Below are 27,619 nucleotides of genomic sequence, written 5' to 3' on the forward strand. Positions count from 1 at the left end.
CAGCCCACCCACATGATTCCAAATGCTTTCACACTGTTGTAAATCTGCAAGAAGATCAGAGGTTACTAGCACATCTTAGAACACAGCCTTGACAGTGCATTGTTCTACTAAGCCTACATCACAGGACACTGTTCTAAATCTCAAACACGGCTTAAATCTTTAAACCTACCTCATTGGGCCGCCGTGGCCATTAGTGTCTGCACTAGGCCTGGGAAGCTGCTTGCTGTGAACAAGGCTGCATTCAGCACCGGGGGCGACCTGGGCCATCACTCTCTGTACATTCGCTGCTGCTGCTGCTGCTGCTGCTGCTGCTGAGTCGCTTCAGTCGTGTCCGACTTTGTGCGACCCCATAGACGGCAGCCCATGAGGCTCCCCCGTCCCTGGGATTCTCCAGGCAAGAACACTGGAGCGGGTTGCCATTTCCTTCTCCAATGCATGAAAGTGAAAAGTGAAAGTGAAGTCGCTCAGTCGTGTCCGACTCTTAGCGACCCCATGGACTGCGGCCCACCAGGCTCCTCCGTCCACGGGATTTTCCAGGCAAGAGTACTGGAGTAGGGTGCTGTGCCCGGCAAATTGCAAGTGCTACATGGGGCCTCCAGTCCTTGCTTGGGTTCTTCAGATTGGCACCTTTTTCTGAGCCCTACTCAAAGTGGAAAAGGGCATCCTCTGAAGGAGCATCTGGGCGCCATGTGGTCATTGCACTGCCCGTATCTCTTGCTGTCGGTGCCTCCCAAACTTGGTAAACTGCTGCTGCGGTCCCAATGCCTCCATAGCTCTAGAAGCAGAGCCGTGGGCTGTCTGTTGACTTTATTTCTGTCAACTCCTGCTGCCAGGAAATCAGCCCGCATGTGCATTCTTGTCACCAGGATGGGGCCTTCACCAGCTCTGGTGCCCTTCAGGGTCTTCACCCTTCTAATGCCCTGTGCCTCCACCATCCCTCTATTTCTCCCAAGCTAGCCACCATCGAGGTCACCCCACACAGGGTACAAGAATGGACAGGGATCCAAAAGAGGTGGATGGGATATTATTCAAAAATGCTCCAGTAGAGTGCTCATCGTGTGGGCCTTGACTGTTTGGGTTGAACACTGACTGCTTCGTGCCCAGTCTTCTCGCCGCTTGGCCAGCTTGGCGTAGGTCTGTCATTTGCTCGCGGTATCTGGGCACTCTCCTGTGTCTGAGCACACACTGCAGATGGTAGTGTCAATCCATTACATCAGGGTGTGTGTTGGTCACGTGTTCCTTCCACGAGCTGCCTAGAGTTCTGGAACCTTCGTCTCAACGAGGGCTGAATGGTTACAGATGCCAGCCATTCTATTTCGTCTCCAATACATATGATACCGTCCACCTCTGTGTCCCAGAGTCGCTAGAGCCACGCTTCCAAGGGTTCCCCTTGGCTTTTGCCGAAATGGCATACCCAAGTCGACCAACTCCGCCCGCGTGTATGGTTGATACGTCGTGAACTCAGTCACATCGGGGGCCCCTTGAGGATGCCTCCCTGGTCTCTAGGCTGCTTGTGCTTCACTTTCTGCTGTGCAACAGCCTCGCTGCCAAGCAGGGACCCTCAGTCTCATTACATTTGTCATCACTGTCACTTACCGCCTCGCCGTCAGAGATGCTGGGTTCTTCAGTGGCACGGGGTTCTTGCTCTAATGCCAATCTATGTTGCTCTAGTCCTTCTGAGCATCTCTGCATACTGCACACCAGCACAGCATCGAACGTTATCCATATTTGTCTTCAGGGCAGTCAGGAAAATCCACCCCACAGAGCCAGCGGCCGTCTGTGCAGCCTTGTTTTGCAAACGGGAACTCACCGCCTGTAACGCCTTTTCAAAGCTATCCGGTGAACCGTCCACTGCCTCCCAGTCTTCCACCGGAGCCCACACCAACAGGATCATAAGCACAGAGTATCACGTGCTGTATGTGGCCACTGGCTTCCTCCATCCAGCAGAGCCTCAGGCTCCCTTACTCGCTGGGTATTCTGCTGGCTGCTCTTCTGTGCAGCCTCAGACTCCTCTCCCTGCTGAGTGTCCTGCTGACTGTGCCAGCTGTATTGCTGAAGCTGCTCAGTGCCCCAGTTGTCTCACTGTATCTCACCGTGCACACTGTTGGCTGAACCCATGGTAGTCAAGGCTCTAGCTCAGAGGCTGAAAGAAAACGTGGGGAGCTGTAGGATCTGCAGATGCGTTTACTCCCTCCTGGCTGGCGCAGCAGCCGTATCCACAGACATAACGTAACACAACATAACCACACACACCCTTTAGGCCTTTTCCAGGTGACGTTTATACAGGCGTCGCACACAAAGGAACCCATGGAAGCAAGTGCCTGGTGATGCGCAGGAGTGCCGCTCTAAGTGCTCTCAGCTGTTACATGCCCGTGTATTCACAAAACGCCGGGCAAGAGAGCCTGACCGTGCCGTCTCAGCCGATTTGCTCTCTCCCTACAGGGTTCCTGCAGGAGCCTCAGGCCCAGCATAGCATGCCGCAGCTGGGCTCCCCTCTTCCACGTGGATCCTCCCAAGGCCTCCCCTGCAGCAAAGGGCCTCCAGGGTAGCAGGGTGCCCAGCCCCGACCCTCGCGCTCCCTGCGCGCGGCACAGCAGCGACACCGCCTCTCAGCCGGGGTGCTTGTCCACAGGCTGCGCCCGCCCGCTGCCGCTCTCCATCTCCTTACGGAGGTGCCTCTCGGCATGTCCTCCAGGGGAGGCCCAGCTCCCGCACACAGTGTGGCCTTGCTGATGGCCTCTACACTTCTGAGCGCCTTCCTTCCTGGCTTCACCCCCTCCTTGTCCTTCCATGCCCCTCCCTGCTCATGGCTTCCCTCGCTCACCACACAGGGATATATTTCTACCAACATGGGCCCCCAGATCCACACATTTCAAATTTGGCAATCTGAGCAGGTGTTTATTTCTTTCATCAAGGGTGAGGTTGGACATCTTTTTATATAGTTAAAAGCTGCTTGATGTTCCCTTCCAAGAACTGTCCATTTATACCACTTGCCCATTTTCCTTTTGGATTGCTGGGATGCTTCTTGTTGACTTGAAAGAGCACTTTACTTTTTAAAAAAAAATTTTTTTTTAATTGAAGGATAATTGCTTTACAAGATTATGTTGGTCTCTGCCATACATCAGCATAAATCGGCCATAGGTATACCTATGTCCCCTCCCTCTTGAATCTCCCTTCCACCTCCCTTCCCATCCCATCCTTCTAGATGGTCACAGAGCCCCCATTTGGGTTCCCTGAGTCATTCCGCAAATTCCCACTGGCTGTCTATCTTACATATGTTAGTGTCTATGTTTCTGTGCCACTCTTTCTATTCGCCTCACCCTCTCCTTCCCCTCTCCCTGTCCATAGGTTTGTTCTCTACGTCTGCGTCTCCACTGCTGCCCTGAAAATAGGTTCCATCTTTTAGATTCCATGTATATGCGATATTCGTTTTTCTGACTTATTTCACGCTGTATAATAGGTTCTAGGTTCAGCCATCTCATTAGCACTGACTCAAACGCATTCCTTTTTATGACTGAGTAATATTCCACTGTATATATATACCACAGCGTCTTTATCTATTCATCTGTGGGTAGACTTCTAGGTTGCTTCCACATCCTCAGTTCACTTCAGTCGTTCAGTCATGTCCGACTCTTTGCGACCCCATGAATCGCAGCATGCCAAACCTCCCTGTCCATCACCAGCTCCCAGAGTTTACTCAGACTCATGTCCATCGAGTCAGTGACGCCATCCAGCCATCTCATCCTCTGTTGTCCCCTTCTCCTCCTGCCCCCAATCCCTCCCAGCATCAAAGTCTTTTCCAATGAGTCAACTCTTCCCATGAGGTGGCCAAAGTACTGGAGTTTCAGCTTCAGCATCATTCCTTCCAAAGAAATCCCAGGGCTGATCTTCAGAATGGACTGGTTGGATCTCCTTGCAGCCCAAGGGACTCTCAAGAGTCTTCTCCAACACCACAGTTCAAAAGCATCAATTCTTCGGTGCTCAGCCTTCTTCACAGTCCAGTCCTAGCTATGGTAAGTAGAAGAGCACTTTACTTTTTTAAGAACATCAAGCCACTGTGTGTAGTGAGTGTGATCTTGGGTGATTCCTTGGCTGTGTGTGGGAATGAGCCAAGACCCTGAAAGAGGAAGAGCCTGGGAGACACTGAGTGTGTGTTGCAGTGTGGATAACCAGCGGGCATCTACTGAGTCCTTGTGTGATTCCATAACGGATCACAGCCACCAGGACCTGGCTTGAAGGAGAAAGGGACTTTGGTAGACAGTGGGTGTGAGTTTGGCCCAGGAAGTTTCAGTCACTGTGAGGTTTCAGACAGTACACTTGGTCTGGCTTGCTGTGGTCCTGATCACAGGCTTCCCTGCCAGGAGGAGCCTCTAGGAAATGTGCATGCCGAGTGGGGCTGAGGCCTCAGACTGACTTGGGAGCCCAGCTTTGATTTGATTCATCAGGCAGTGCAAAGCTCACACTGATTTTAATTGCCTTCTGATATCCACAGAACATTCTTTGGCATTGCCTTTCTTTGGGATTGGAATGAAAACTGACCTTTTCCAGTCCTGTGGCCACTGCTGAGTTTTCCAAATTTGTTGGCATATTGAGTGCAGCACTTTCGCAGCATCATCTTTCAGGATTTGAAATAGCTCAACCGGAATTCCATCACCTCCACTAGCTTTGTTTGTAGTGATGGTTCCTAAGGCCCACTGGACTTTGCATTCCAGGATGTCTGGCTCTAGGTGAGTGATCACACCACTGTGGTTATCTGGGTCATGAAGATCTTTTTTGTACAGTTCTTCTGTGTATTCTTGCCACCTCTTCTTAATATCTTCTGCTTCTCTTAGGTCCATACCATTTCTGTCCTTTATTGTACCCATCTTTGCATGAAATGTTCCCTTGGTATCTCTAGTTTTCTTGAAGAGATCTCTAGTCTTTCCCATTCTGTTAGTTTCCTCTATTTCTTTTCATTGATCACTGAGGAAGGCTTTCTTATCTTTCCTTATACTATTCTTTGGAACTCTGCATTCAGATGCTTATAGCTCTCCTTTTCCCCTTTGCCTTTATTTAGCTTCTCTTCTTTTCTCAGCTATTTGTAAGGCCTCCTCAGACAACCATTTTGGCTTTTTGCATTTCTTTTGCTTGGGGATGGTCTTGATCCCTGCCTCGTATGCAATGTCACAAACCTCTGTCCATAGTTCTTCGGGTACTCTGTCTATCAGATCTGATCCCTTGAATCTATTTGTGACTCCTACTGTATAATCATAAGGGAGTTGATTTAGAACATACCTGAGCTTTCCCTACTTTCTTCAATTTAAGTCTGAATTTGGCAATAAGGAGTTCATGATCTGAGCCACAGTCAGCTCCCAGTCTTGTTTTTGCTGACTATATAGAGCTTCTCCATATTTGGCTGCAAAGAATATAATCAATCTGATTTTGGTGTTGACCATCTGGTGATATCCATGTGTAGAGTCTTCTCTTGGGTTGTCGGAAGAGGGTGTTTGCTATGACCAGTATGTTCGCTTGACAAAACTCTGTTGGTCTTTGCCCTGCTTCATTTTGTACTCCAAGGCCAAATTTGCCTGTTACTCCAGGTATCTCTTGACTTCCTACTTTTGCATTCCAGTCCCCTATAATAAAAAGAACGTCTTTTTTGGGGTGTTAGTTCTAGAAGGTCTTGTAGTTCTTCATAGAACCATTCAACTTCAGCTTCTTCAGCATTACTGGTCAGGGCAGAGACTTGGAAGGATTACTGTGATATTGAGTGGTTTGCCTTGGAAACGAACAGAGATCAGATTGCCAACATCCACTGGATCATCAAAAAAGCAAAAACATCCAAAAAAAAAAAAATCTACTTCTGCTTTATTGACCACACCAAAGCCTTTGACTGTGTGCATAACAACAAACTGTGGAAAATTCTTCAAGAGATGGGAATACCAGACCACCTTACCTGCCTCCTGAGAAATCTGTATGCAGGTCAAGAAGCAACAGTTAGAACCGAACATGAACAATGGACTGGTTCCAAACTGGTAAAAGAGTACGTCAAGGCTGTATGTTGTCACACTGCTTATTTAACTTATATGCAGAGTACATCATGTGAAATGCCAGACTCGATGAAACACAAGCTGAAATCAGGATTGCCGGGAGAAATATCAATAACCTCAGATATGCAGATAACAGCACACTTATGGCAGAAAGTGAAGAACTAAAGAGCCTCTTGTTGAAACTGAAAGAGGAGAGTGAAAATGTTAGCTTAAAAACTCAATGTTCAGAAAACTAAAATCATGGTATCTGGTCCCATCACTTCATGGGAAATAGATGGGGAAACAATGGAAACAGTGACAGACTTTTTCTTGGGCTCCAAAATCACTACAGATGGTGACTGCAGCCATAAAATTAAAAGACACTTGCTCCCTGGAAGGAAAGTTATGACCAACCTAGACAGCGTATTAAAAAGCAGAGACATTCCTTTACCAACAAAGCTCCATCTAGTCAAAGCTATGGTTTTTCCAGTAGTCATGTATGGATGTGAGAGTTGGACTATAAAGAAAGCTGAGTGCCAAAGAATTGACGCTTTTGAACTGTGGTGTTGGAGAAGACTCTTGAGAGTCCCTTGGACTGCAAGGAGATCAAACCAGTCAATCCTAAAGGAAATTAGTCCTGAAAATCTATTGGAAGGACTGATGCTGAAGCTGAAACTCCTAATGTGAAGAACTGATGCGAAGAACTGACTCATTGGAAAAGACCCTGATGCTGGGAAAGATTGGAGGCGAGAAGAGAAGGGGACGACAGATGAGATGGTTGGATGGCATCCCCAACTCGATGGACGTGCGTTTGAGCAAGCTCTGGGAGTTGGTGATGGACAGGGAGGCCCGGTGGGCTGGAGTCCATGGGGTCGCAAAGAGTCGGACACGACTGAGTGAGCTGCTTGATCAACAGAACAGAGACTTCGCATGCAAATCCAGATTTCAGACTTATGTTTATAAAAACATAAGGCCCAGTAACACAGACCTACACACTCCTAGCCACTGCCTTCCGTCAATCCATCCCTCCTCCTTCCCCTCCCCACCCCTGTTGTCCCTGGCCCAAGTCAACGTGTCCACCTGGCTTCTCTTAGGAGAACAATATTTCTCAGTTAAGAGTGAAAAAAACAAAAGATAAGCCAAGAAGTGCCCCTGTTTCCAGGAAAAATGGGAGAATATCTCTTTCTGGAAGTGCAGACTATTTCTCTGTGTTCAACATGTAAACAACGTGTGTCTCGGTCAAAGAGAGAAAGGGACGTGGTAACACCCAGCCTAGCCACCTGCCAGCCCTGCACATACTGAATCCTTGCAGCTGGCGCAGCTAGGCCCCCAGGGCTGGGAGCCGCAATGAGGGTCTCTTTGGAGTGACGCCTGCTCTGTGGCTGGGCCTGGCGATGTGTTTTCAGACAGCTCCCGCAAGGTGTTGGGATGAGCTAGCCTCTTGGCAACTGCTCTCCCAGGAGAAGAGGGAGGATCAGTAGCAACAGCACCAGCTGCACGGCCAAGCGGGCGTGAACACACAGCCCCTAACCTCCCGGCCACACCGTGCATCACCCCCACGATGGGGAAAGCGGTAGACACGCCTCCCTTCAAGGTACTCCCCGCAACTGCTCCTTCCAAAGGAAATGCTGCTTCCCCGCCTGCAGTCCCTTAAGCTCACTCAGCCTCAGTTTGCTCAGATGGATAATAAGAAATGCAGTTGTTTTCCATGTATCCAACAGGTGGTTTTGGCCTCCGGCTGATTGATTTATTTTTGTCAAGCCCTGTGAGAGGTCCAAGGGGGCCTCAGTCTTCCAGGAATTCCCCTCAGAGTGTGTGTGTTGTAAATGAGCATGTGTGAATGTGCGTGTGTGTGTGAATGTGTGGTAAGCATGTGATTGTGAGTGTGTGAGCTTGTGTGCACACGTGCCAATGTGTATCAAGGAACAAGAGAGAGCAAGTCAGCAAGTCTGTGAAGGTGATGTAGTCCCAGAGGGCTGTCATGGAGGTGATTCTTCAGATGACAGGGGTCTGGCAGATCACTGGGACTCAAATACTGGGGGAGTGAAGGAACCAATGATGGATTGAAAGCACAGATTTGGGGGTCTGAGTGGATGGCATAGGGAAGGGCAGCCAGTCAGAAATTTCCCGAACAGGAGGAAGGTTGGGGCTGGACTTTCAAGGAGGAGCTGGATTTGCCAGGCAGACAGTGGTAGCTAGGTCTGGCGCTTGGGGTGTTTCTGCCCCAGGGAGCAGTGTGTGCGAGCTTCAAGGGTGGGAGAAGCCAGCAAACGGAGACTGGCAGGTGGGCCGGGGCAGGGTCGTAAATGGCCTTCCCTGCCCTGCTTGGTGCTGCAGGAGAAGGGAGAAGCAGGTGCCAGCAGCCCCTGTGGTGTCTGTGTGCCAGGCTGGTGGGGTGCCCGCTGGGGCCAGGCCAGGGCACTGTGGTCCAGGAGCCAACTTCACAGACCCTGGTGGGGTCACATCTGATTTTAAACCAGGAAAGGAAACCCTAAGCATGTTCACGTTTGTGATGATTCTTGCAGTCTCCGCCTGCCCAGCCACTGCCATGTCCTGGGAGCCCTTGGGGTGTCCAGGCAGCCAGGGCCCTGGTGAGTTGGCCCCGCGCCATCCTCTCTGCAGAAAGGGCAGCCCTTGGTGAGCATGGAACTCAGCCTTGGAGTGCAGCCTCCGCCTCTGCACCCCAGTCTGTCAGGAAAGGCCCCTGTGAGGCTGTGTTACAGATTGAATTTACAGCGTTCAGCACTTGCTCTGATTTCTCATTTCTGCCCTTCTTCAGATGAGGCTGATCAAATTAAGGCCCGTCAACACCATCGTCTGCCAGGAGGCTTGGTGGTGTATAGCGAGCCCAGGACCTGTCCCTTCCTGGCAACGGTGGAAGTGCAGAGCCCCAGGTCTCCAGGGAGTCCCTTGGTGACTGCAGGATGTGGCCTTTCAAGGCAAAGAGCACCACGGGAGAGGGACATGTCAGTTCATCCATACTAATCGGTGTCCCCCCCAGACCTGCAGGCTTTTGAACCCACTGAGCTCACACAGGAAGGCAGCAGGGGAAAACCCAGTTTCTGCAGGCATACCTGCATACCGTTTCTGGTATGGCAGGGGGTCCACAGTAGGCTGAGCTGGGGGCCTCTCAGTCTGCACCCTGGGATTTATCCATGCCAGAGCTGGGTCTCTTGCTGGTGGTGAATGGAAAAAGTCCAGAAAGGAAAGCTGAGCCTGCCTAGGGGGGAGGGCTGCTGTGTCCCTGGGACTTGCTGGGAAGCTGGGGGCTCAGGGTTCCCTATTCCTGGGTCAGCAGTGTTCAAGAGAGGATGCCCACGAGCCCTGTGTGGAGCACTTCTCTGGGCTGACCCAAGGTGCCCCCTCCTGCAGGACAGGGTCAGACAGAGGCCATCAGGCAGCAGGCCACCTCTCCAGTCAGAAGCCCCCGCTCCCTCAGCCTCGCCCAACCGGGGACCTTCAGAATCTTTCTGTCTGTCTTCCTGCTCAGGCCATGGAACGTGTTTGTTTGGGTGGTTGGTTTTGGTTTTTGTGGGCCGTGCAGTGTGCGGGATCTTAGTTCCCTGAGCAGAGATCAAACCTGTGCCCCCTGCAATGGAAGTGCAGAGTCTTAACCGCTGCCAGGGAAGTCCCCAGAAAGGTTTCTTTTAAATTTTTTTATATATTGATTTTTGGCTGTGCTGGGCCTCCATTGCTGCGTGCAGGCTCTTCTCTGAGTGGGGGTTACTCTCTAGTTTGCGATGTGCAAAGACCTCATTGCTGCGGCTTCTCTTGTTGCTGAGCACAGGCTCTAGGGTGAGCGGATTTCTGAGGTTGTGACTCGTGGGCTCTGGGATGGGGGCTCAGTAGTTGTGGCACACGGGCTTAGTTGCCCTGCGGCGTGTGGCATCTTCCTGGACCTGGGATTTAACCCATGTCCCCTGCATTGGCAGGTGGATTCTTAGCCACCGGACCAGCAGGAAGGTCCTCATGGCAAGGTTTTAAAGCGTTAGTCCCCGCAGCGCTTGTGTTCCCCACCAGCATGCGCTGATGAGTGGACCTCTCCATGGAAGGGCACCCCTTTCCCCCAGAACTGTGCAGGGCACCACTGAACGTGAAGGCCCTGACTATGGGCCCTGAGTGTGCCTCCCTCCCACCATCCAGCACACACTCTCATTGAGAATATCTAAAAGTTCCAGTTCAGAGCAGAACAACTATGCAAAGAGTGAGATCGGAGGGGTGCTGAGCAGCTAAGGCTACTTTTTGCTTCCATGGAAATGCCATCCTGCCTCCCTGGGTCCTTGTTGGAGTCCCACACCTCAGGGCTTTGAGTGGATGTGGTGAGGTGGAGCGTGGGTCTTTGTGCTACAGGGTCATGGTACATGTGGCTCTGGGACGAGGTCTCCAGCTTAGCGAGGGCCCCCCAGCCCTTTCAGTTGCCTATTGTCTACCAGCTCCAGTGCAGGTGGCTCTGAGGGGTGCTGTCCAGGGCTCAGGTGCAGTGGGCTGGATCCTGAGTCAGACCCTTACCTGCTCCCTTTGCTCCATGAGGCAGTGGCTCGAGCATGACGTTCCTGGGCTTGTCCCTCTATCCGCACAGGAAGGAGTCGAGCCCTGCTCCATGGGGCTGCTGGGAAGAGTGAATAAGAGATGTACATAAAGCCCCCGTGTCACTGGTTTCATCTTCATCAGCGTTTCCCCGTCGTGCTGCTGATGGGGTTGTCTGGAGAATTCTCTTCTCCATCCTAGGATGCTAGCTTGGTGCTAGGACGTGGTCCTTCCTGCATTGCCATCCTGAGTCTCAGCATCAACGAGGAGGAGCCCTTTATCCTCGCCCCAGCCGCTCTGTGTACTGGGCGCCGGGTGCAGCCAGGAGGCTAATCCCCCAGTCTTGTGGGTGGGGGCTTGGACAGGTGCTGAGAGTTCCTGAATCAGCTATCATGGCCTGGTACAAGGGGGCTTAGAGCAGGGCTGTGCAGCCTCCTGCACCTGCAGCATCTGTTGGCCCCTCTGAGAGCACTGGGACCACCGCCCTGCAGTGGCCTCACCCACCGTGCAAGACATGGGGCTCAATATCTGCAGAGATGAAAGGCCCAAGAGGGGAAACAGGTTGGCAGCTGGAGAGAAATGCCTTGAACTTGGATTTGGAGAATCCAAAGACGGAGTAGCTGGTTCCTAGCATGAGCTAGGGCAATCACAGAGGGATGGGGTGGTGGCAAGAGGATGGAGCTGACTCTGTTCCTGGTGGGGGGCCTGGTGGCTGCGGGTGCCATAGCCCCCGGTGGGCGGTGCAGCTGAAGGGGTGGGATGGCGGGGGAGGAGGCATTCGGTCCTGGAATTCCGAGTGTGGAGGCCTGAGGGCCTTCCAGAGAGCTGGATGTCCAGATCTAGGATCTGGAACGCATATGGGGCTGCCAGCAGGGATTTCCCTGATGGTGGCACACTTGGACAAGCTGTGCCAGGGTGGAGGCTGTGAGGACCGTGGTCCCTTGACGTTGAGCCGCCAGCACCCCACTTGCCAACCTCTCACTTCCTCTACATTCACAGTGAAATCCCAGGGAATCCTCCCTTCTGTTGGGACCTGTGGGTGTCTGTGTTTTGTTCTGAAGTTCACAGTAAATATTTTCATTAAGCGATCTGCCAGGCTCTCCATTGTATCCCGCCATCTGGCTGCTGAGAGCTGGGGAGCGGCAGTGTGGAGGTAACTCAGGGCCAGTTTCCCTCCCCTCAGCTGACCGCAGCGGAGAGGGTGTTTGGTACCCTGGAGGCTGAGGCCGGCTTTAGGGACCCGCCTGCCATGACCATGTGCAGGACCTCCCCGGGGCAGGGCCGTCAGCCCCTGGGCCCCAGGGGCCTGCTTCCTGAAGAAGCCACGTGTGCTCCTGGGCCTGGGTGGGCTTCAGAAGCCACCTGGAGCACGGTGCATAGGGAGCAAGCGGGTGCGGAGGAGCTGAGGCCGTTCAGCCGGTGTGGGGGTGCAGAGCACGCCCAGGGTGTTGGGACTTCCTGTGTGGGGGCTACAGACGCAGGCCCCAGGTCCTGCTGCAAGGAGCTCCCCGCCGCCCTGGGTGGCCCAGGGGTTTGGGCCTCGTCTCACAGTGGCCTCGACACTTGTGCAGGCGCCCTTACCTCCAAGGACTGAGATCCTTGCAAGCATCTGTGAGGAACTGAGCCAGAGCCTGGCCCCTTTCTCTCGGCCACATACCTTAACTCCACGGTGGACTTCCCCTACCCCAGATACCCTGCTGCTGCTGATGCTGCGTCGCTTCAGTCGTGTCCGACCCTGTGCGACCCCATAGACGGCAGCCCACCAGGCTCCCCCGTCCCTGGGATTCTCCAGGCAGGAACACTGGAGTGGGTTGCCGTTTCCTTCTCCAGTGAATGAAAGCGAAAGTGAAAGTGAAGTCGCTCAGGCGTGTCTGACTCTTAGCGACCCCACGGACTGCAGCCCACCAGGCTCCTCCACCCATGGGATTTTCCAGGCAAGAGTACTAGAGTGGGTTGCCATTGCCTTCTCCACAGCTACCCTGGGGTCTCTCTAAACATAGGAGGTACAACAGAGCAGTACCATGTGATGCCAACAGCCTGATGCTGCTCTGGTTATCAAACCAAATGACGGTGTCTAGCTTAGGCCAGTGTGTGTGTGTGTGTGTGTGTGTGTGTTCCTGTTAGGACTCTTGTGGTTTCAAGACAGAAATCCAAATGAATGGACTCAAAGAGCTGGAGAGTCCAGGGGTATATCAGCTTCAGGTATGGCTGAAATTAGGACCTAAAGGGCATCACCTGTTCCCTTCCTGTCCCAGCTCTGCTTCTCCTGGAAGGAGGTGGTACCCAGCAGCTGCTGGCCCACTTTGTCTGCCTCAGCCCCGCAGCAGAGAGAAAGGAGGACATGTCTTTCCAGAGACCCTAACGGATGCTTGGCACGGGGGTTCACTGGCCTGCCTGGGCCAGGTGGCCGCTCCCGGACCTGAGGGTCCAGCAGCATTGAGGACTCCCCTTGAGGACTGGGTGGGCATGGTGGGCCATGAAAGAAAAACCAGGGAGCAGCTCCTGGAGAAAGGCTGGGTTGCCACGCAGCACAGCTGTGGGTGGCTCTGTTCACCTCCAGCGGGGCGAGGGTGCTGGGGAGGCCAGGTGGCTCATGTCCACCACGAGGAGCACCATTGGCCCGTCTCTGGGAGGGCAGGCTCCAGGGGCACCTCCTTCCCCATTCTCATGAGCTCCCATTCCCCCCATGAAAGTGCTGGAATGGTAAGAAGTCTGGACTCCAGGCATTCACGCATCTCCTAGCGCTGGTCTCAGACTCAGGGCAGCTGTTACAGATGTGGCCCTGGTGGATGAGCGCCGAGACGCTGGTCGGGCCCCAGCCGCCCCACCCCTCCTCCCCTCCACCCCGAGTCGTAAAAGTGACACCGGACGGGCTGTGTCTGCCAGAGTTGCAAAATGAATTCTGCCTTGGTAATGAAGTTATAAAGGGCTGGGATGAAATAACCCTGACGAGCTGCTTTTAATAAAGCTCACCAGTGGGGCTCTGTGCTGATGGCCCCCGTGGGGCTGAGCCTCTTTCTGTTCGCAGAGCCTCCAAAGATCCTGCCGGCTTCCAAACAGTGCTTTTGCCGTGTCCTAATTATGCTTCTGCGTAAACATATTTTATCTTAATGATCATCTTTAGGGGAATTTGCAGTCACAGAGGGCTTGTCTCTCAGTCGTTAACAAATGGAGAGGAAGACTCTCCCCCAGATGACCTCTCCTGGCTGGTGGCACCGCTGTGCTCCCGCAGGCTGCTGGTGCTCAGGAGTCTAGGTCTGGCCCGTGGCCCTCGCAGGGGCCTGCGCTTGTTGCAGGAGAGCTGGGCCGGAATCCTGGACCATGTCCAGCACCTGGTCAACACCTCAGTCTGCAGAGAGTTGCTTCTCAAGACTCACTTGTGACCTTGTTCGCAAGTTCCCCAGAAAGGGCCTTGTCACTTCCCAGAGAAACAGAAGCCAGACCAGCCGTGACCCCAGGCTGCCCCATTCATCTCCTCCAGGAGCCTCCGCCCATTGGGGGCAGTGCCTCCCTCTCCTTGCATGGTTGGTGTGTGCTTGCCTTTTGTTTTAATTTAATCACCTTTGATATTCATTTATACATATATGTATTTTTTAAATGGCTGGGCAAATAATAAAACTAAATAAAATTAGTAGACGTCAGGGCAGCAATTCAAAACTGGATGATTTGGTAAGTGGCGGAAGTAGAACAGGTGTGGACGTCCTAGCAATCTGGCAATCCTTACTCGATGATTCTAAGAGCCTGTTAACTCAGTAATTTCACTCTTGAGTCTATGTCCTAAACACAGGGTGTCCTTAGGACATCCCAGTGCCCTCCTTGAACTGACCCTTGCCCTGGGGGCTCTTTTCCCCTCCCCTGGGCTGGGCGCACAGGTGGTCACAGTCCCATAGATCTCTCAGGAGGAAACTGAACGCTGTTCATGGCAACGTTGCTTGGGTAGGCTGGGCGGAGTTGGCAGAAACCTGGGTGTCATCAGTGGACAAGAGGGGCGAATCTGGCAGCTGCACTCCACACAGGCTTGAAGTGTGACATTCACATAGACAGACAGCTCTTAGGGTGGTGAGTGCAGAAAGAAACAGGATGAGACATGATGTGGCAGCATTTGTCAGTTAAAAACAAACACAGTCAAAGAGCAGCATTGATTTTGCAAAAAATATACCCTATCACAAGGATGCCCTTTGATTATCTTAGAATGGTGCTCATTGCAAGGGGAAAGGAGAGAAAGCTGGTTGTGGAGATATGTCTTTTTTTTTTTTTTAATGATGTTGGGACCACTGTTTAGATACAGGAGGAAAAAATCAAATCGTGGCTTCGCACCTAAGCAGAAACCAGTTCCAGTCCAACTGGTGACCAGGGGTGATGAAAATGAAGTGATAAAGGGGCTAGAAGAAAGTTCAGCTAAATGCTTTCTTATGATCCCTTTATTAGGCAGGCTGTGAACTCTAATGCCAGTGCACCTTCCTGGTTCCCCCAGGACTGCCTGTTGCTCAATGAGCAGCTTTCACACCCCTGGCCTCTGCTGGACAAGCACGTGGGTGGAGGTCCCTGTGAGGATGAGAACGAATCAGTCTCTCTGCCCCAGTGTTTAGGAACCCCTGAAGCTCAAATCTCTACTACCTCCCTGCAGAGCAGAAACTGCCATGTGTGAAGAAGGGGAGAATGGCACTTATGGAATAGACCGGGGTCAGAGGCCAGCCCAGCTCTCTGCACTGCTTGCAGACTCCTGCAGGGGTGGTGGGCCTGGCCCAGAGTATTGGGCACCACCTGCGCAGGGGAGGTCATCTGTGGGAAAGTTGTCTTCTCCATTTGTTTTCCTGCATCTAATGCTTGTTTGAAAGTGAAAAAGTCGCTCAGTCGTGTCCGACTCTTTGTGACCCCGTGGACCATACAGTCCACGGAATTCTCCAGGCCAGAATCCTGGAGTGGGTAGCCTACACCTTCTCTAGCGCACCTTTCTGACCCAGGAATAGAACTGGACTCCTGCATTGCAGGCGGATTCTTTACCAGCTGAACTACTGCTGGTTTGGGAAGTCTAAAGCCATTCTTGCAGCCATGAAATTAAAAGACGCTTACTCCTTGGAAGGAAAGTTATGACCAACCTAGACAGCATATTCAAAAGCAGAGACATTACTTTGCCAACAAAGGTCCATCTAGTCAAGGCTGTGGTTTTTCCAGTGGTCAGGTATGGATGTGAGAGTTGGACTGTGAAGAAAGCTGAGCACTGGAGAATTGGTGCTTTTTCACTGTGGTGTTGGAGAAGACTCTTGAGAGTCCCTTGGACTGAAAGGAGATCCAACCAGTCCATCCTAAAGGAGATCAGTCCTGGGTGTTCATTGGAAGGACTGATGCTAAAACTGAAACTCCAATACTTTGGCCACCTCATGCGAAGAGTTGACTCATTGGAAAAGACTCTGATGCTGGGGAAGATTGGGGGCAGGAGGAGAAGGGAACGACAGAGGATGAGATGGCTGGATGGCATCACTGACTTGATGGACATGAGTTTGGATAAACTCCGGGAGTTGGGATGGACAGGGAGGCCTGGCGTGCTGCGATTCATGGGGTCACAAAGAGTCGGACACAACTGAGCTACTGAACTGAACTGAACTGAAAGCCATTCTGCTTCTGGTTCCTTTGATTTCTTCTGTAACTGCTTCCTCTGACCCTCTCTTATTCTCTGTGAAAGTCTGTAGAATCTTACTGGTGTTCTGAAATTTCATGATGACGCGCCATGGTGCTGGTGTGTTTTCATCTACTGTGTTGGGTGCTAGCTGGGCCCTTTCAGTCTGGGAGCACCTTTTAGTTGTAGGAATGTTCCTGAATAATTTCATTAGTTATTTCCTCTCTCTTTTCCTTTCTTTATGGAGTTTCCAGTATACGGATGATACATCTTCGATCGGGTCCTCCAATTTTCTTATCTCTTTTTCCTGATGGTTCAAGCCTTTTGGTCTTAGCTTTACTTTCTGGGAGAGTCTCAACTTTGTCTTCATAATCCTTTCACTGAATCTATTATTTCTGCTGAAAAGTTTTTAATTCCAAAGAACCCTTGTGATTGTTCTCGTTTTGTTCTTGTTCAATGGATGCAGTATTTCCTTCGAGCTCTCAGGGGTCACTAATAATAGGGTTCCCCACCTTCCAAGGTAGCCTCTGTTTCCTCCATTCTCCTCATTTTGATTGCTGTGCTTTTTTTTTTTTGAGCTCCATCTATGGAGTCTGGGGCTTACCCTGGAGAGCTGGAGGTCCTTGGCTGGCTGCTCATGTGTAAGCCTGGGCAAGAAAAGAGGGGAGTGGGAGCTCGGTGCAGCTTGTAGGGGAGCCGTGGATGGTAATGTTGCCTTTGGCCTTTGGTCTTCCCTAGAGAAGCCTCCTTCCAGCTTCCTGCCTGCGGGATAAAGGCTTGACTACCAGCATTCTGGGAGTGGACTGTGAAAGCAGGCTGGTGTCTCAGCATTCGTTTCATCCTCCTTTTTAGCACGGTACCTGTGCTCTCAACTACAGCTGGTGCCTGCAGCCCAGAGATCTTCTTGAGGGAGAATGAGCTTCCGGACCAATGCAGTGTTGGTTACTGGGCTGTTACTAGGATGCAGGTTGTGAGGAAGGGATTTGGCATTAGCCATCAACTAGTCTTTATTTCAGTCCACTCATCGTCCCACTTCCAGAGGTACTTGGTGCCTTTGGAGGACTCGGCAATGCAAACTGGAACCGTCTGGCCAGCTTCTCAGATACACTAAGTCCATTGCCATATGGCCATCTGCTTTCCAGCCTACAACAGTTCTGTTATTTTTTTCCTCTCCTGCTCTCCCTGTCCTTGTTTGCTTGTGATTTAAGAAAAAAAAAAAAAATCATCCCTTTACTAAAATTATAATGGGGTTCCAAGGAGGAGAAAAGTTGGATGTATGTGTTTAATGTACCATTTTTACCTAAGGTCCCTTCTATGCTTAGATTTGTGTTTAGACTTTGTATTCAGTTCCACGATCTATGTTTCATAACGCTCATACCACTGTGATCTAATTAACATTATTTTGTAATGCATTCTGAAATTTTGAAAGGTAAATATCCCCTTGTTATTATTCCTTTTTAATATTTTTACCAGCTAATCTCCCATATGTAGTCTTCCGGTTGAACTTTGGAACTATATTGTTAGATCTTAACAGTTTTTTTAAAAATGGAGATTGTGTTAAATTTATAGATTAATTTGGAAGAGCATCAGCTTGCAGCCCAGGGTAGTGTCACTGTGTCTGCAATTACTGAGGTTGTCTTATGCTTTTTGGGAGAGTTTTGACTATATTGTATTACTCTTTGTGTCATCTTTCTGCATTCCGTATTTTTGTTTATACCTAGATATTTTGTGGGGTTTATTCTTATAGTCGATAAGCCTCTTTTCCCATTCTGTTTCCTAGCTGATGTCTGTTACGTACAAGAAAGGTATTGATGCTTGCATACTGATTATATGGAGGATGAGAATTAACTATTTCTTGTAGGTTTGGTAAAACTCTTCTGTAAAACCTTCTGAGCTTGTCTTTGACTGCTTTTTTTTTCCATTTTTTTCTAAGGTTTATTCAAGTTTTCTACTTGAGCCAACAATTAGAATGTATGTTCTCTCTTTAGTCTAGGCTTACTAGAACTGTGCTTTTAATTTCTGGCGTTTAGGGTTTGAGGGCCTTCCATCTTGTTTTCTTTGATTTTGTTCTATGATAGCAGCTGTGGGCGTGATTTTTGAGTTTCCCTTTTGTCCTAATGTAAGTGAAATTTGGAACTTGTGCTTGAACAGCACACATTCTCTGGTTGTTGAGCTTAAACATTAGGCTGTTTTAGTAATTCAGATCTACAGTAATGCAGGGCTTCCCTGGTGGGTTAGTGGTAAAGAATCTGCTTGCAATACAGGAGACAAGAGATGCGCGTTTGACTCCTGGGTTGGGAAGGTCCCCTAGAGGAGGGCATGGCAACCCACTTCAGTATTCTTGTCAGGAAAATCCCGTGGATAGCCTGGCGGGCTGCAGTCGATGGGGTCACAAAGAGCCAGATGTGACCGAGCACGCACAGTAATTCAAATCCTGCCTAATGTTTCAGCTGATTCATCTGGTGTTTTCTGGAGTAAATATATTAAAATGCGCATAGAACTGTGGCTTTGCCTGTCTCTCCTGTATCAGGTTGAAGCTCTGTTAGGTGAATGAAATTTCATATCTTTTGTATCTTTTCAATGAACTGTTGATCAGTTTGTCCCTTTAATGTCAGATTATATTTTATCTCATAAATATCATTATGCCTGGGTCTGTTTTGTGGGCAATTACATGGTAACTCTCTCTTCGCCCCATTGGTTTTAACTTCTCCTGGGTAATTTTGTTTCAGTTACACCTTGCACAAGTTATTTACAGCAGGGTCTTGTGCCAGCTCATGCTCCTTTGCCGGTTGCCTCCCTTTTGCTCTTGCTGCCGCTCCCCCATCCCAAGCCTGGACTTCCTGGCCCTGCTGTGCCTGCCCTCCTTCTGCCCAGCTCCCAGAGGCACCCCTCCCCACCTCTACCCCCCCCAACTGCTGGGTCTGTGCTTCCTCCCATTGTGTCTCTAAGGTGGCTCCTGCCCCTCACAGCCCTGCTGTGTGGTACCTGGGTACCTGTGTGTATCTGTGGGGTACCAAGGCATACAAGACACTTGGCCTCTGTCTTCCGAGGGGACCTCCTTCAAGTGGAATGGACAGGTAATACCCAGTGCAGGAGGCAGAGGCCTGTGAGCTCTGTTCCCTGTAGGCCTTTTGGGGGACTCCTGCTGGACCTGATAGGAAGGCTAAATCTAGGCAGGAGCAGCAGCAGCAGAAAGGGCATCCCAAGAGAGACAAGTGCAGTGAAGGCCTGGGCATGGGGTTTACACGGGGACAGCCAACATCCAGGCCCCTTGAGCCCACACCTGCTGCACGGCGTTTATAGACCCAGGTCCCTGGGATTGCTTTTCTCTGCGCTAAACACGCTCGCTTGTTTCTCCCAATTTCGATTTCCCCACACCATCTCTTGCTGCTGGTGAGATACACAGGCCACTCCGGGGCTCATCAACAACTTTGGGTGCTGTGACTTGAGCCAGGTCCTGGCCCCTCCTCTGTGGTGTGACTTGTCTGCATCGGTTTATCTTCTTGAGGCTCCTTGATGCTAAAATGAGACAGTAATGAGGATGGTGAGGAGCCTCCTACTTGCTGAAGATTGGATGGCTGGATCATAGTGCAGGCTTATCACTCTGAAGGGCTGTGCACACGCCCCAGCGTACCAGGCTTCAGGGGCAGCGGGAGCCGGGCAGGGTCCTGTGATCCAGGCACTGTGGGTGAGCTTGGCTTCTGTGACCTGCTTGTTCCCTGGAGGGCAGGCACTTCAGGGTTTCCTGGATGCAATTCTGCGTCCCCTTCTTCCGTCCTGTCCACAGACTGCTACTGATTCTTTGAGGGATTTTGTCTGCCCTCCTGTAGAGATGCTCAAATGAGGGAAGCTCTTGGAGGCTTCCTGTTGTATCATCCTTTGTCCGAGACATGAGCTCACCAGAAGGGTGCCCCCAGCACAGGGAATGCCAGAAACTAAAAGCCCGTGGTTACCCATTGAAAAGACAGGGTCCTGCCACAGACACCTCCACTCAGGGGCGCCTCGGCCTGCTGGGGTCCAGTCTGCTCCCGTCTGCTGTGGATCAGCCCCCAAGAGGGACTGGTGACTTCTCCCTGTGTGGGAGGTGGTGCACAGAGGTGGCTGTGTCAGGAGCCAGGACAGATTGTCCCCCGTCCTCAGCAGGAGATGGGCAGTGTGGACTGCTCAGTGTCCAGGCCTGGCCGGAAATGAGGGGTCAGGCACAGGGCTGGGTCAGCTCTGGGTCACTGAGGCCTGGCCACTGAAGAGCGTGCAGGAGCTGCCGGGGGAGACGGGAGGGGGGCCGAGAGGAGCTAGGGCCTATAGACTGGACAGGCAGAGGCAGACAGGCCCTGAGGCTGGGCGTGGTTGCAAGTAACCAAGAACAGCCCACTGAGGACCTGAGCGGGACTTTCAACCCGAGGGGCAGGCCTGCTAGGACCCGGCACCAGGGCATGGCTGGGATCTCCGTGTGGCCTAGCCTGTAGGGTTGCGCCCACTGTAGGGAAACTGGGAGACACCCAAGAATGAGAAAGTGGAGCGTCAGCCTGGCTGTTGGATCCCGTCCGCGCTCACGTGGCCCTAGGTCTGGGGGCCCTGGGTCTAGGGGCGGCTCCCTGTGCCCTGCTAGGGCTGAGCAGGGCTGGGGCTCCCAGGGACTGACTGCAGGGCAGGGCTGCCGCCTTCGAATTGCTTGGGGGGCCCTGTTTGCTTCCCTTCATCTGCCTTTCCCTTTGGATTCAAGCACATCTCCACAGGAGCTGGGTCTTGGGGGGTGGTTCTAGGACATAATATCCAAGTCACCCTCCAACATTATCATGATTGAGATAATAATGATAAGAACAATTATGCTTGTGGTACAATTAATGTTTCTAGTGCATTCTTAGGAAACATTGCTGTCTTTATGGACCTGTAACACACGGTTTAGTTAAAACAGAGTTTGCTTAACAGAAGCAACTCTAAGATGTACCCCAGCCAGCATGTCCTGATGGTGGCCCCAAGCCCTCCTTAGAGAACGTCAGGCAAAGTCGCTGCACAGTGGCTTCATGGTTCAGAGTCTGGGGCCCACGCTGAGACCTGCAGAGAGGACAGCAGGCCAGGAGCGCTGGGGACCCAGACCTCTGTGCCATGTCCCAGGCATGGCTGTCACTCCAGAGCACAGTGTGAACCCCCCTCTCCCCTCTACAGTGGCTCCATTTCCTCATTTCTTAGACAAGCTGGCTAGTCTAGATTTTTAACATGAAATCTCGAAATTTGAAATACTGTTGACCAAATGTGGTATTTAAAAAAAACACACAGCGCTAACAGACAACCCCGTGGTCTGGTTTTGCCCAGGGACCACCTGTCAGTGAACCCTGGCTTGACAGGGGCAGAGGGTATCCTCCAGCCTCTTCCCCAGGAAGAGTTCTTTTTTTATGAAAATTATCATCTTTCTGCTTCCCAAGGTGGTTCTGAAGGTGAACTGTCCCTGCTTGTTGAAAATGCAAAGAAATAAATGTGTAAAAATAGAGCAGCCATTCCTCACCCCGCCCCCCGCCCCATCAGGTTTAAGTAGCCGATGTCTCTCCTGGGAGCAGCAGGGATGGCCCTGAATCATCTCCAGAGAGCCCAGCAGAAGGACGAGCTCTGCACAGGCGCCGGCCCTGGAGCGGCCCTTGGCAGTGCCTGCCGTGTGTCTGTGTGCCTGTGTGTGGAGTGTGCGTGCGTGCGTGTGTGTGGAGTGTGTGTGCATGCGTGTGTGTGAAGTGTGTGTGAGTGTGCGTGTGTGTGGACTGTGAGTGCATGCGTATGTGTGGAGTGTGTGTGCGCGTGCGTGTGTGTGGACTGTGTGTGAGTGCGTGTGTGTGGAGTGTGTGTGTGCGTGCGTGTGTGTGGACTGTGTGTGAGTGCGTGTGTGTGGAGTGTGTGTGCATGCGTGTGTGTGGAGTGTGTGTGTGTGTGCGTGTGTGTGGACTGTGAGTGTGTGTGTGTGGACTGTGAGTGCATGCGTGTGTGTGGAAGGTGTGTGCGTGCGTGTGTGTGGAGTGTGTGTGAGTGCGTGTGTGTGGAGTGTGTGTGAGTGCGTGTGTGTGGAGTGTGTGAGTGCGTGTGTGGACTGTGTGCGTGCGTGCGTGTGTGGAGTGTGTGTGCGTGTGTGTGTCTGGAGTGTGCGTGCGTGCGTGTGTGTGGAGTGTGTGCGTGCGTGTGTGTGGAGTGTGTGTGAGTGCGTGTGTGTGGAGTGTGTGTGAGTGCGTGTGTGGACTGTGTGCGTGCGTGCGTGTGTGTGGAGTGTGTGTGCGTGTGTGTGTGTGGAGTGTGTGAGTGCGTGTGTGTGGAGTGTGCGTGTGTGGAGTGTGTGCGTGCGTGTGTGTGGAGTGTGTGTGTGTGCATGTGTGTGGAGTGTGTGTGCGTGTGTGTGTGTGGAGTGTGCGTGTGTGCGTGTGTGTGGAGTGTGTGCGTGTGTGTGGACTGTGTGTGTGCGTGTGTGTGGAGTGTGCGTGTGTGTGTGGAGTGTGCGTGTGTGCGTGTGTGTGGAGTGTGTGCTTGCGTGTGTGTGGAGTGTGTGTGTGTGCGTGTGTGTGGAGTGTGTGTGCGTGTGTGTGTGTGGAGTGTGTGAGTGCGTGTGTGTGGAGTGTGTGTGCGTGTGTGTGTGGAGTGTGCGTGTGTGTGTGTGGAGTGTGTGAGTGCGTGTGTGTGGAGTGTGTGTGCATGCGTGTGTGTGGAGTGTGTGTGCGTGTGTGTGTGTGTGGAGTATGTGAGTGTGTGTGTGGAGTGTGCGTGCGTGTGTGTGGAGTGTGTGTGCATGTGTGTGTGTGGAGTGTGTGTGAGTGTGTGTGGAGTGTGCGTGTGTGTGTGTGGAGTGTGTGTGAGTGCGTGTGTGTGGAGTGTGTGTGTGTGAGTGCGTGTGTGTGGAGTGTGTGTGTGTGTGGAGTGTGTGTGCGTGTGTGTGTGTGGAGTGTGTGTGCGTGTGTGTGGAGTGTGCGTGTGTGTGTGGAGTGTGTGAGTGCGTGTGTGTGGAGTGTGTGTGCGTGTGTGTGGAGTGTGTGAGTGCGTGTGTGTGGAGTGTGTGCGTGTGTGCGTGTGTGTGGACTGTGTGTGTGCGTGTGTGTGTGTGGAGTGTGTGTGTGTGCATGTGTGTGGAGTGTGTGAGTGCGTGTGTGTGGAGTGTGTGTGTGTGCATGTGTGTGGAGTGTGTGCGTGCGTGTGTGTGGAGTGTGTGTGAGTGCGTGTGTGTGGAGTGTGTGAGTGCGTGTGTGTGGAGTGTGTGAGTGCGTGTGTGTGGAGTGTGCGTGTGTGCATGTGTGTGGAGTGTGTGCGTGCGTGTGTGTGGAGTGTGTGTGAGTGCGTGTGTGGACTGTGTGCGTGTGTGTGTGTGTGTGTGGAGTGTGCGCGTGTGTGTGTGTGGAGTTTGTGTGCGTGTGTGTGGAGTGTGTGAGTGCGTGTGTGTGGAGTGTGTGTGTGTGCGTGTGTGTGGAGTGTGCGTGTGTGCGTGTGTGCGTGTGTGTGGACTGTGTGTGTGCATGCGTGTGTGTGGAGTGTGCGTGTGTGCGTGTGTGTGGACTGTGTGTGTGCGTGCGTGTGTGTGGAGTGTGTGCGTGCATGCGTGTGTGTGGACTGTGTGTGTGTGCGTGTGTGTGGAGTGTGTGCGTGTGTGTGTGGAGTGTGCGTGTGTGTGTGTGGAGTGTGTGTGTGCGTGTGTGTGTGTGGCGTGTGTGTGTGTGGACTGTGTGTGCGTTTGTGTGGACTGTGTGTGTGCGTGCATGTGTGTGGAGTGTTTGTGTGTGTATGTGTGGAGTGTGCATGTGTGTGGACTGTGTTTGAGCGTGTATATGCAGTGTGTGTGGAGTGTGTGTGGAGTGTGTGAGTGCGTGTGTGTGGAGTGTGTGAGTGCGTGTGTGTGGAGTGTGTGTGTGTGTGTGTGTGGATTGTGCGTGTGTGCGTGTGTGTGTAGTGTGTGTGTGTGGAGTGTGTGTGCGTGTGTGTGTGTGGAGTGTGCGTGTGTGCGTGTGTGTGGAGTGTGTGAGTGCGTGTGTGTGGAGTGTGTGTGTGCGTGTGTGTGTGTGGAGTGTGTGTGAGTGCGTGTGTGTGGAGTGTGTGCGTGCGTGTGTGTGGAGTGTGCGTGTGTGCATGTGTGTGGAGTGTGTGCGTGCGTGTGTGTGGAGTGTGTGTGAGTGCATGTGTGTGGAGTGTGTGTGAGTGCGTGTGTGGACTGTGTGCGTGTGTGTGTGTGTGGAGTGTGCATGTGTGTGTGTGTGTGGAGTGTGTGTGCGTGTGTGTGGAGTGTGTGAATGGGTGTGTGTGGAGTGTGTGTGAGTGCGTGTGTGTGGAGTGTGTGTGAGTGCGTGTGTGTGGAGTGTGCGTGTGTGCGTGTGTGTGGAGTGTGTGTGCGTGTGTGTGGAGTGTGTGTGCGTGTGTGTGGAGTGTGTGAATGCGTGTGTGTGGAGTGTGTGAATGCGTGTGTGTGGAGTGTGTGTGAGTGCGTGTGTGTGGAGTGTGCGTGTGTGCGTGTGTGGAGTGTGCGTGTGTGCGTGTGTGTGGACTGTGTGTGTGCGTGCGTGTGTGTGGAGTGTGTGAGTGCGTGTGTGTGGAGTGTGTGTGTGCGTGTGTGTGTGGAGTGTGCGTGTGTGCGTGTGTGTGGAGTGTGTGTGTGTGCGTGTGTGTGGAGTGTGTGCATGTGTGTGTGTGGAGTGTGTGAGTGCGTGTGTGTGGAGTGTGCGTGTGTGCATGTGTGTGGAGTGTGTGCGTGCGTGTGTGTGGAGTGTGTGTGAGTGCATGTGTGTGGAGTGTGTGTGAGTGCGTGTGTGGACTGTGTGCGTGTGTGTGTGTGTGGAGTGTGCGTGTGTGTGTGTGTGGAGTGTGTGTGCGTGTGTGTGGAGTGTGTGAATGCGTGTGTGTGGAGTGTGTGTGAGTGCGTGTGTGTGGAGTGTGCGTGTGTGCGTGTGTGTGGAGTGTGTGTGTGTGCGTGTGTGTGGAGTGTGTGCATGTGTGTGTGTGGAGTGTGTGTGTGTGCGTGTGTGTGGAGTGTGTGTGTGTGGAGTGTGCGTGTGTGCGTGTGTGTGGAGTGTGTGTGCGTGTGTGTGTGGAGTGTGTGTGCGTTCATGTGTGTGGACTGTGCGTGCGTGTGTGTGGAGTGTGTGTGTGTGTGTGGAGTGTGCGTGTGTGTGGACTGTGTGCGTGTGTGCGTGTGTGTGGAGTGTGTGTGCGTGTGTGTGGACTGTGTGTGAGCGTGTATATGCAGTGTGTGTGTGCCTGTGCACATGAGGGGACACGGGGGACTACAGGGCTGTGGTAGGGACACAGGGGCCCCGGGAAGTTCAGGAATGCCGTGGACCCTCAGCCCAGCCCCAGCTGCTCTCTCTTCTCTGTGAAGCCCTTCCCCTTGCACTGCTCCTTCGCCTCCTCTTCTTGGTCTGTCAGCGACCAGGTGGCACGTTTGTGCCCCAAAGCTAACAGCCAGCAGGTGTAAAGAAGAGGGTTTCTGCCTGGCTGGGGGGCTCTGTCAGTCCTCCTCTCTGTAAAGTGGAGTCAGTGATGCCCATCAAAGAGGCCTTTTGTCAGCGCTGGATAAGGACACATAAGCAGAGGGCCCGCTGGTGGAGCAGGACCTTGGTGACAGGCTGCCTTGCTCTGCCTCCAGAGGAGACAGTAGACAAGAGCCTGGAGGACGAGTGAGAATTGTTCTGGAAGACTCTTTGATGATGTCATGATAACCTGATGCCCTAGGCCCTTCCCAGGGCAAGAGTTTCTGAGACACACCTGCTTCTCCCCTCACCTGGAATGCCGAGGAGCGGGGGGACCCTGGGGTCAGGGGCCTGGAGCGGACACAGAGATCCATGCAGGGGTGTGGGGGGCTTCCAGAGACGCTGGCAGTGGTTCTTACTGGGCAGTGTGGTCTGTGGCTGCCAGCAATGCTGAAGGTCAGCCCAGCCGACTCAGCTGCAACGCTGAGAGGTGGGGGCAGCGTCCATGGGGGGCTCCAGGCCCAGTGGGGAAGCAGAAGGAATGGAGACATGCTGCAGCTCTGCAGAAGACGCAGTGGCGCCCTGGGGTCCTGGCCTGATGGGATGCAGCCCCCGGCCCCTCAACACGGCCCCAGGCCCCGGACGGGCTGCCCCGCTCCGAGCCACGTGTTCGTCTGTGGGGGCTGGAGTGAGCCCTGGCCAGCAGACTGCGGAGTAGCTGCCATGTGAGGGCTCAGCCTGGGCTCTGCATGACTATCAGGCAGGCTCTCGTCTCCTCAGCACCTGGCACCAGGGGCAGGCACAGGTCTGGGCAGGGGAAGGGTACCCACGGGCTGGTCCCAGCCCAGGAGGGAGTGGGCGGACCGGGCTGAGAGAGGAGGGACTTTGCTTCAGCCAGGGACTGAGCCAAAAGCCCCAGAGGGGAGCTGTCTGGGAAGACTCTGTGAAACATGTGCCACCTGGGCTGGGCCTCAATTTCCCCGGTTATAAATGGGCTGGTAACACTTGGGGGACCAGCCCTTTGGCACTGGGCGAGTATGTGAATGGGTGAAAAGAGCTGGCTCTGTCCACCCAGGCTCCCTCCCCTCTGTTCATCACTGGGTGCCAGGCCCAGCCTCTGGGATGGCCGAGCTGTGGGTTTCTATGCTACCGGGTCATCACAACTGCGCTATCTGAACCTCAGTTTGCTCTTCCGTGAAATGGGGACAGAATTGCCCTGGGTTACAGCGCTCTGATGATGGCAGGCTGATGGCCACACTGGCATCTTGCAGGGGCTGAGTTGCATCTGAGTGGGGTTTTTTTCCGGCTGAAGTGGCCTTGTTGAGCCTGGACTGCTGCTATAGGCTGTGTCCTCTCTCTCCTTCCAGGGGTCTCCCCAGACAGCCTGGACAGCCTCAGCCGTGCTCTGGGTGTTCTGGAGGAGCGAGTCAACAGCTCCAGGAGGAGGGTGCGCAGGCATGCTGCTGATGACGACTATAACATCGAGGTCCTCCTGGGCGTGGACGACTCTGTGGTCCAGTTCCATGGGAAGGAGCATGTGCAGAAGTACCTGCTTACCCTCATGAACATCGTGAGTGGGGGTGCGGTGGCGGCGGAGGGCTCTGGGGTGGGGCTGGGAGGCTGGGGGCGTAGGTGGGCCGGGGCATCTCTGCTTGCCACAGTTTCCTGGTGGAGCTGGGCATGAGTGAAATGGTCACAGGGAGGCTCTGGGTCTACAGGTAAGAAGAGGTGACCCTCCTGTCGACCTTGTTTAGCCTGACTTTTCTTATCTGCAAATGTTGGTGGGGATTCTGACTTGGCAAAGCCATTTATATGCTAAGGCCATTTTCTAGACACTCATCATTTGTGTACTAGGGTTCTTAATTTTTCATAATACCCACATTGTGTAGGCTATGTGTTTTCCTATAAATCAACTGATTTTTTAAAAGCTTAAAATTATTTACAAAGGCAGCCTCACTTTATTGTAAACTGAAAGTCCCTCGGTCCTGTCTGACTCTTTGCAATGCCATGGGCTATACAGTCCATGGAATTCTCCAGGCCAGAATACT

General features: G+C 52.7%; 1 protein-coding gene across 1 annotated transcript in view; it reads left to right on the forward strand.

The window, feature by feature from the left end:
• Positions 1-27,619, forward strand: part of ADAMTS2 (ADAM metallopeptidase with thrombospondin type 1 motif 2) — a 261,969-nt gene that overhangs the window by 128,454 nt on the left and 105,896 nt on the right. Inside the window, exon 4 of the mRNA XM_052642795.1 lies at positions 26,939-27,141. Coding sequence (XP_052498755.1) covers positions 26,939-27,141 — 203 coding nt within the window. The remainder of the gene's footprint in view (positions 1-26,938; positions 27,142-27,619) is intronic.

The sequence above is a fragment of the Budorcas taxicolor genome, chromosome 7, assembly GCF_023091745.1.
Source record: "Budorcas taxicolor isolate Tak-1 chromosome 7, Takin1.1, whole genome shotgun sequence".
Lineage (NCBI taxonomy): Eukaryota > Metazoa > Chordata > Mammalia > Artiodactyla > Bovidae > Budorcas > Budorcas taxicolor.